The sequence below is a fragment of the Anabrus simplex genome, chromosome 3, assembly GCF_040414725.1.
Source record: "Anabrus simplex isolate iqAnaSimp1 chromosome 3, ASM4041472v1, whole genome shotgun sequence".
NCBI lineage: Eukaryota > Metazoa > Arthropoda > Insecta > Orthoptera > Tettigoniidae > Anabrus > Anabrus simplex.
In genome coordinates, this window is record NC_090267.1 from 4,409,368 (window position 1) to 4,419,225 (window position 9,858).

The following is a 9,858-nucleotide window of genomic DNA, read 5'->3' on the forward strand; positions in this document are numbered from 1 at the left end:
CGAGCGCTTGTGTAATTGTGTGTTGCGCCATGGAGTGGTGGATTACCAGAAAACCTCCTTAATTACTTCATTCACGGGGATTTTCCCCGGTGGAACCAGTCGGAGACCTCCTGCCATTTCTTCTGATCATATTTTAGCATCTATATTTCGTCTGGATACTCGGTAACAAGGTCTGATGCTGGTCGTGTGACTGCATTCTTCGTCAACAATGGCCAGGTTTGAAATTCTCACAATTTCTTCACCACCAAAGGTATGTACCAGTGTTTGAAACAGTTTTAACGTCGTCCAGAAGAGGATTTTGATATTTTCGAAGATTTCAGGAAAAATAATAATAATAATAATAATAATAATAAAGATTTGGACTTCGTCGTTAAATTGGTACCTATTGGCATGTGTGGTATTGAAAATCTGAAAAACAGTTTCGGCAACTAATCACAGTAATGTGGAAGGTTCACAGTGAACCGAATTGGGATTTTTAGTTTAAAATTTAAATGAGTTCTTTTGGCACTTTAAATTGTAACCTTCCTTGTGAACCAAGGTACAGTCTCCAAGGTACCGGGCTTTACTTTCTTCGGCTTTCTGTTTGCTTTCCTGTGTTTTGTTTTCCAGTTCGTTTGGTATGTTTTCTTCTCCCCTCCCCCTTCTGGGGTTTTTGGTGAATTAAATTTTCTCTCGCCTGTTTTCCTCCTTGTTTTTTTTGGAGGCGTTGCTTTTGTTTGGTGGTTACCTTGGCAACGGCTTGGTGTGGGGATTGTTGTCGGGTTTTAATGTTGTCTGGCGCATGGAGCCTGTGTGGATCTTGAATTATATATTTCTGAGTTGAGTGTATCGTTTTCTGTTTTAAATGTTAAATTATTAATTCTGACCACCCTTTAAGGTTGTGTTACCATTTTCTTGGCCCGGGTGGTGTGTATTTTTTACGTAAAATTCTATATGCCTTGTAAACTGTCCTTGGTGGAAACTGAACGTTTTTAATTTTGGTAATTATGAGAAGCGGCCGCGTTGAAGATCCATTTTATTGAAAACTTGTTAACTGAGTATGTTTTTTTTAAATTAATTAACTATCCGTGATCGATCACATTTTATTTCAAGGTAGTATTTATGTAAGGAAGTCAATTGGTTTTCCGTTGTTTTCTGATCACATTTTATTAGGTACGGAGGTCATCCTTTTCTTTTCTTTGTTGTTTTCATAAAAATTTCAATTTATTATCTGTTAAAGAGTATTTATTTACCATTAATTGTTAATTAATAATGAATTAATTTTTCTTTTAAACCATACCTGGGTATATTCTGAATTATTTTATTTATTGTTAATTACTTTTCCACTTTTCAATTTTACGTTGAATTTATTTTCATTTTGGCTTTACTTCTTAAAATAAACATAGGTTTTATCAACTTAATGATTTGGTTTGTTGCCTACAATTTGCCCTTCAATTAAAATTCTTTAACTTCATTTGAGTGCTGGTTTTCATTCGCCACGTTCGGTGGAGCACTGTCACCGATTTTCTTGTGTATTTACTTCCACGGCCTTAAGTCGTCTTCCTCCGCTGCTCCCGGTAAGTGTGGTAACTTCATTCTTTGTTTTTTTCTATGGTTCCTTGTTTTTTTTATTGTGCTTGAACCTTTATTGTCGTCCTTCTTGTGCTCATCATTCTCCCTCGTGTTCGCTGTAACACCCATTTTGGGGCGGACATGTTAGCAACCTTCTCACCATGGTCTCTATCTCTCTCTCTCTCTCTCTCTCTCTTCCTCTCTCTCTCTGTCCTTTTTTCCTCTCTCTTCTACTCTCACCCTGGTGGGTAAGGTTATTGACCTTCATCATCCCTAGGTCGTACCGGGTACCTAGAGGGTGGTGAACGGTGAGAAAATGCAGCAGTGAGATCAACAAAAGCAACAGATGTTTTCAATTTTCTTTGGAACCCCATTTCTATGAATGTTGTAAGTGCCAAAACTTGATCACAACAGCTGCGACTTAGTCTGAAGCCTGCCTGATCAATGGGAATGTGCTGTAAAATGGTGCTGCTTATTCTGTTAAATATGAGTCTTTCAAACAGTTTGTAGCAACAGCCAAGGAGGGCTATGGGGCGATAACTTTGTGTCTTGTTGTTGGATTTGCCAGGTTTGAAAATCGCAATTATCTTAGCTTTTTTGAACTCCAAAGGCATGTGTCCAGTTAGTAATATGTCTGTGAAAAATGTTGCCAGCCACTTTTTCGCATTTTGTCCCAGATTGATCAAGAACTCAGGATGAATTCCATTGAAGCCAGGACCTTTAAAGCGTTTTACATCTTTCAGTGCTGTATCAATCTCAGATACTGTGAAGGGATTTGCATATTCTGAAGACTGAGGTGCTGTTGACCTCAAGACTTGAAGTTGTCGTCTAATATATTTGGTGTGTTTCTTGTCACCTGGAACTCGTGATGTTGCAATGATGTGAGAGGCAATTTGATCTGATGTAACTTAGCCTGTTCTGTGCATACTGGTGGGCTTCCTCTTAATTTTCTGAAAATACTCCAAGCTTCTCTGCTAGAGCAAGTAAAATCTATCCTCTCAACTCTTTCTATCCACTATTGCCTTCGAGATGAGTCACAGACTGGACAGAAGCTCGGTTGCTATGTTAGGATCTCCACATCTTTGAAAGTCTTGATATAGTGCTTCACTTTCTTCATTCCATCCAGGGATATATTCTTTGTGGTAACCTCTTGGAGTGAACTTCTTAGCTGTTTCTATAACTGCACAAGCAAAACGCCTATGGTTGTTATATTTAGGAGGTATCCATCGGATGCACTTATCAAGTTCTGCTGTGAAATTAGTCCAGTCAGCTTTACGAAAATCCCAACAAGAATGTTGTGTTGATCTAATTACAGGGATTGTGATACCAATTTCAATTAGGATGGGCTTCTGTTGGCTATGTGGAAATTCACCAATCACTTTTCTTGTGATGTTTTCAGGAAAACCACTTTCATTAGAGCTTAAAAACAGAGGTCTGGATTTGTATCTTTGATCCATGCAGCTGATCTAAATGTGCCCTTGTCTTTAGCATCAAAAATTAAATGGAGGTTATTTTCCTCTGCCCATTTCAGGAGCATTCTACCATTTTCATCATTTTTTTAGTACTTCCAGAATCCATGGTGACTGTTAAGATCCCCAACATTAATTGCAGGATGCTTTGCAGTTTGTAAGACATGTTCAGGCCAGAGAATGTTAGGTGGTTTATAGACATTCGTTATAGTAATGCCATGCAACTGTGTGACAACTGTATGTATATTTCCATCTGTATTTTCAGAAATAAGTGAGGCTTCATTTATGTTGTTACGGATGTATGTGGCTATTCCATACACATCGTGATACGTCACTCCAAAAGCAGTATAACCAGGGATACGACCTCTGCTTTGAAACTGATCTGCATTAGAAACATGCATTTCCTGAATGACAACAATATCAATATTGTTGTCCAATAAAAGTTTAGATAGATAGTCACACTTTGCTTTGCTGATACTTTCGACATTTAGTTGGAGGAGTCGAATCATTGGTCCAATGTTTCTTGTTAGGGAGCTCATAAAAGAGCTGTTGAGACGTGTTTGATATGTCATTGTATGTAATTGCCAGGAGATCGCAGTGATAGACAGGCTGCCAGATATATTGTTGCTCGCTTAGCACCGCCCAAGGGTTGTAGGGTATTTTGAGGTTAAGCCTACAGACATGAGCAACATCAACCCCCATAAAGAAGAGAAAGAAGACTCAAGGAAGGGTACAGGCTGTTTTAGAGTGGATGACAGGATGTAGTAAAAGGAGTAGGAATGATCATTAGAAAGGATGTCATGGGATATGGTGGAAGAGGTGAAGTAGATCAATGACAGAATGATCATTGCAAGGATACAGTTTGAGACAAGAGCACAAGATCTGTTCCTAGTATGTGCTCCACAAACTGGAAATACAGAAAGGGATACTGAATAATTTCTTGAAGAAATGGAGAAATGCATAGAAGACAAGGAATTAATAATAATGGGAGGTCTGAATGCACAAGTGAGAAGAGAGGGACTGGGAAGAGAAGAGATTCTGGGGTCATATGGATATGGCAACAAGAAGCAAGAAGGGGATAGTTAATGGTCTTTTGCCAGAGGAACCAGCTGATAACAGGAAATACATGGTTCTGGAAAAAAATATTCAAGTTACCAAGTATGGACGAGACAGAAGAACAGTAATAATGTTAATTGATTCATTATTTGTGGAAAAATGATATGGAATAGATCTTACTGATGTTAGAGCTATCGCTGAAGAAGCCATTACAAGTGATCATGGAGCAGTAATAGCAAAGTGAAAGTAGGCAAGATCACAAAACTACAAGAAAAAATAGAAAGAAATATTAGGGTCTCTTGACTAAAGGAAAAGGAGATTTAGGAAGTGTTTTGGAAAGAATTGCATAAACTGATACCAAGGACAAATATTAGTCATCTTGAATAGGAATGGAATAGCTTTGGGAGTGCATTTGTGAGGTGTGCAAAGAAAACCTGTGACAGAAGTTCAGGAAAGGTAAGAGAGAAAGAGTCAACATGGCAGAGAGATAGAGAAAGTAACAGAAAATAAGAAAACTTGGAAGTATGGAAAACAAAAGATTGAAGAGAGTAGAGCATGGTACAAACAAGGAAAAAGAGTTTTAGAAAAGTAGTAGCCAAGGAAGAGAAGAAAATATGGGAAACGTTTGCTCAGGAAATAAAAGAAGATATGAATTGTGGGCAAAAAATTATTTGGAATTGGAATAAAGCATAGAAATGAAATAGTGAAGAATTACGGGGTATTGCTGACAAAACTGAGGAACTAAAGAACACATAGAAGGAATATTTCAGTAAACTAATAAATGTGAGTAACCAGACCTGTGGATAAAATGTCCAGTTAGCAAGAATAGAAGTAACAGAGAAAGAATCATGCATTTGTCATGAGTGAAAGTGACTATTTACCTTTAAGTGGGTTTTATTAAACAAATCTCAGAATAACATTATGTAATGGTTGAGTTAGATTAACAATAAATCAAAGAGCATCACAGAGATGTCCAAAGAGTTCTGGTATACTCTGAGCAAATAATCCATGGAACTTATAGCACCATAGAACTAATATCGTCACATTTACCCGCTCCTCAAAACTGAACATAGTCCTTCAAATATGCTGGATGATGAGGGATGATGCTGCTGAGATGTAGGAGTTTTTCTTCTTGAGTATTATCCGGGGTTTATAGTGGACTGTCAGGAGTTTAAAGGATTTTAACCTGAGTTGCAGGTCTCCGTTCATTAGAATGATCAGAATCTGTGGTGGGTTTACCAGGGTGTGGTGCCTTTCCATCGGTTGCTGTGTGATTTTGTTCTCCTCTGTGCAAAGTGCCTAGTGGACACTGTAGACTCTCATCCATTAGGTTACCAAATTAGTGCATAGTCCTAATTACCATCTAGGAGGATAAATACTTCAAGCACTGAATCGAATTTAGAATGTCAATTGAAGCGACGGAGTAGTACAGTTCCTGGTTCCAGCAGCCACGTAGGAGTGGCCAAACATGTGCTTGTCAGGCGTAAGGTTTGTGGCGGTGGAGTGTAGAGACTGAGTGGCTTGAAGCTCTTCTTGATATACAGATTCCATTTCGATGGCATTTTGGGTTTAGGAAAATTTATTCCAGTTAGGATCAACTTCCAGGATTCTAGCAAGATACATTAAATATTTTATATCCAGGAAGTCAGATGGTGTGTATCACTATTGACCTATTCAAAACTTGTATGAGGGTAGATCTTGAGAGCCTACTGATGAAAACAATTTTTATTGGGGTAGACAAATGAGTGACTCTTTGGCTGGCTTAAATTTGTATGAAATAGAACTGAGATAATTGCAGTAGATTAACCATCATCTGATCTTACAATTATTTTGTGATATATTGTGCACGTAGAAAGCTTCAACACTTGGCTATTTTCAATTATTTAAGATGTGTATTCTCCCTCGATGGAGTTTAGTAACTGAGGTTGAATTATGTTTCAGCAAAGCTAATGCAGTGTGCGCAGTTATGATCAATAATATTCTGTAGGAGTGATGTCAGCTCTGTTATGAAACTATATTTACACTGGTCTATTTCAGCTTTGCTGCACGGGCTGAAAGGTGGTGACTCACTATATCTTTTTCATAAGAAAGAAGTACTAGACATTAAAGCAGCAAGAATGATCCCTGTTACAGACAGGTCGAACAATGGCAGGATGGTAGTCGGAATGAAGAGATAAAGGTTAAAACAGGAATTAACTGGATTGATGAAGCTGTGCGCATAAGGTGTCATCATTGATGGGGTAATGTGAAGATAATAGTTTGTCTACATAGAGAAAAATTATCTTGGTCATGGAGGCTAGGAGATGTAATGGAAGATTAAGACGGCATTGGTTAGACTCAGCTTCTAAAGTTTTAGAGAGAAGAGGTATAGAAGTAAACTAGAACTCAGAAATATATTGACTGAGCCTGTTGGCCATGTTTTTATAGGCACGCAGCTTTGAGCATGCATTTGGGTGGTAATGGGTTTGAACCCCAAGGTCGGTCGTCCTGAAGATGGTTTTACATCTTTCCCCATTTTCACGGCAGGCTAATGCAGAAGCTGTGTTTTAATTACTCCACAGTCACTTCCATTCCACACCTAGCCCTTTAATGAGAATTAATTGCAGCCAAATGGCCAAATAATGGGTTACAACAATAGCTTACAAGGCTACAAAGTAAGCATGAAATATCATTACACAATATGCTGTGAATTACAGATGCTCAAGGTGATTTAGCCTTGCTATAATCAATAATGCTCTTTTCCCTGTCACTACACAGTGTTATGTGATATTTGCTGCATGACTTCTTACACAGAGAACATGTACATTCTTTGTTTAGTTCATAATATTTTATGTTTTTGCAAATTTTGTGATGGGAGCCAAATACGGTTAGTCTTGTTCCTTAGTTCCTGATTTTCCTCTGTCCTTCGCATGTCGGTCATTGCTTTCATTGCATAGAAATCTAGTGGTTCATCCTGTTGCTTCAGATACTTCTGCTCAAATGGCTTCTCCATTTACTGTGTAGATGGTAGATGAACCAGAAATCTTCGATATAGAAAGGTTCCCTTCGTAATTCATAGATTAGTCTGGATGGTGACTTTTTTGCCACTTCCTCTAAAGCATTACTTTGTCAATTTATATATTTTTCATCTAAATAATGTTATGTGGCTGAAGATGTTGGTAATATATGAAACATGTACGACTTTTAACCATTAAAAATTGCCTTAAGCAATCATTGTATCGACTAGGTGGAAAATAAATACTTAATTGTGAATACACCCAGTGCTCTCGTAAAGAATCATGCTACCGGGCGAGTTGGTCGTGCGCATAGAGGCGTGCGGCTGTGAGCTTGCATCCGGGCGATAGTAGGTTCGAATCCCACTATCGGCAGCCCTGAAGATGGTTTTCTGTGGTTTCACATTTTCACACCAGGCAAATGCTGGGGCTGTACCTTAATTAAGGCCACGGCTGCTTCCTTCCAACTCCTAGGCCTTTCCTATCCCATCGTCGCCGTAAGACCTATCTGTGTTGGTGTGACGTAAAGCCCCTAGCAAAAAAAATCATGCTTTCACGTTTTCTGTCATGGTGAGGTCTGTTATTGTTAGTGTTTGTAGTGAGAGTTTGGTTATGTTCATCTGATCGCACATTCCTCTAATGACAGCTGCTGCTCGTTCCTTTGTGTGGTGTCTGAAAGTGTGGCACGGTGTTTGCAGGTTGATGCCGAGGTGCTGTGAATGGAAAACCAAATGACCCTAGATGAAAAAGAATTTACATCGGTCAATACCTATAAATACCTTGGCAATCTTATGCTTTCCCTAACCCATCATTGCCATGTATCCTACATGTGTCTGTGCAATATAAACAATGTAAAAAATAGAAAATAGAGCTTATCAGTAATAGAGATCTTAGGTGGGAGCAAATGTGCATATTTTTGAGTTTTAAAGCAAAAATGAAATTACTTAATTGGAGAGGTTAAGCATTAAATACAGAGAATTGGTACCTCTATTGATTCTGCTTCTAGAATTGTGTTCATTTTCTGTCGTTCTAAAATTTACTTTGCTTTTTTTTCATTTCAGTGTGAAGAATGTTCCCGTACTGAGCGTGCAAAATGGAGAAAAGGCACATCGGTGTGTTGTGTGCAATCAGACCTTCCCTCGTAAATATAGTCTCAAAAGACACATGGCCCGTCACTCCGCAGAGAGGCCATACAGTTGTGATGTATGCAATAGCACTTATCGCCTTTGGGGCCATTTGAAGAACCATATGCTTGTTCACATGGAAAAGAAGCCATTCACCTGTCAAGAATGCAATCGTGCTTTTAAACTCGCGGGTAATCTTCGAGCCCACATGGTAATTCACTCTGGTGAAAAGCCTTACTGTTGTGGCGAATGTAACAAAGCTTACAAGCTAAAATCTACTTTAAAGAAACACATCTTAACTCACTCTGCCGTAAGGCCATACGAATGTAAGGTATGCAGTCGTAAGTTTAGTGACCGCAATAACCTTCGAACCCACATGCGTCTTCACACTGGAGAAAGACCGTACAGTTGTAGAATTTGTGACGGTACATTTTCTCACGTGACCTCTCTGTATTACCACAAGTTAAAGCACTCTGCAGAGAGGTCCTTCTCTTGCTCGCAGTGCAATAAAAAGTTTTGCGATAAGGGAATACTCCGTCGACACGTAGCGACACACTCTGAAGAAAGACCGTTTTGTTGTACGCTATGTAGTAAGAAGTTCGCGCGTAAGGGGGCACTCCAGCGACACATGGACACTCATTCTGAGGAAAAGCCATTCGCCTGTGAAGTATGCAATAAAACATATCGCCGGAAGTGTACTTTGAAGAGGCATATTTTAAAACACTCTGGTGGGAAATTTTTCTGTACCCGATGCAATATTAAGTTTGCCTATAAGAAAAATTTTCGCAGACACATGCGATCTCACTCTAGAGACAGACCGTTCTCCGATTGCAATTAATAATTAGTTTTGATGTTTCGGATACCATTGAGTGTCACATGCATAGTCTGTGGTAGTCCTTTTTTCCTGCAATAAATATCCGAAGTCATTCTAGGTCACATGCTAGGACGTTCATACTGATTCAAAGAGTGTAATAAAACGTTTACCCACGCCGTAATTCATTCTATGAACGAGGGCGTACGGCTGAAAAGAATTGAATTAATGTATGTAGCAGGGGACTGTGCAGTGTGTGAAAGTGAATGAGCGATTAAGCATATTTTATAGTTGATATGGAACAAATCTTTTATGTAATATTCGCGGGAGTATTTCGAAAATCAGCCGCAGATGGAGTAATTTAATTTAGAATATAACTTCTTTTCCCGTTTCCTAGAGTTCGTATTGCAGTGACTGCTTTAATGTTCTTTCATTAATTCTTGATGTATTTACTTTTGAATTAACATGCTTTTTAATTCGCAGTCCATTACATTTAGTTACCTTCACAGTAGTTTGGTAGGTACCTCTCATATTCTTTGGCTGCATATTTGAGTCATTGCTCGCGTATCGTCTTCAGCTAATTCGTATATTTTACCAAAATTATTCAAAACTCAATTGTTCCTTCAAATTAGCAGTCTTGGTCTACATTTACTTGGTGCAATCACTTGATTATATATCTTTGTATATATTCTGTGCTTTGTGAATTCTTTAAAGGATGAGGTATGTTGTAGTAATTCTTTTATTCCAGGTAGTCTGATTTCCTTGACATCTCTGCATAACTTTGCTGTTTTCATTAATATAAATAATTAAATGGAGACAACTGTATTGCAAAATCGGCATCTTTCATCCTCTAC

The 9,858-nt window shown here is 38.5% G+C and overlaps 1 protein-coding gene across 3 annotated transcripts in view; it reads left to right on the forward strand.

Annotated features, from left to right (window-relative positions):
* The window catches only part of LOC136865915 (gastrula zinc finger protein XlCGF57.1-like), a 174,763-nt gene extending 165,106 nt beyond the window's left edge, over positions 1 to 9,657 (forward strand). For all 3 annotated transcript variants that reach the window (XM_068226897.1, XM_068226898.1, XM_068226896.1), the window contains one exon: positions 8,131 to 9,657. In XM_068226897.1, coding sequence (XP_068082998.1) covers positions 8,131 to 9,031 — 901 coding nt within the window. In that variant the 3' untranslated portion in view covers positions 9,032 to 9,657. The remainder of the gene's footprint in view (positions 1 to 8,130) is intronic.
* Positions 9,658 to 9,858: the final 201 nt, after the last annotated feature.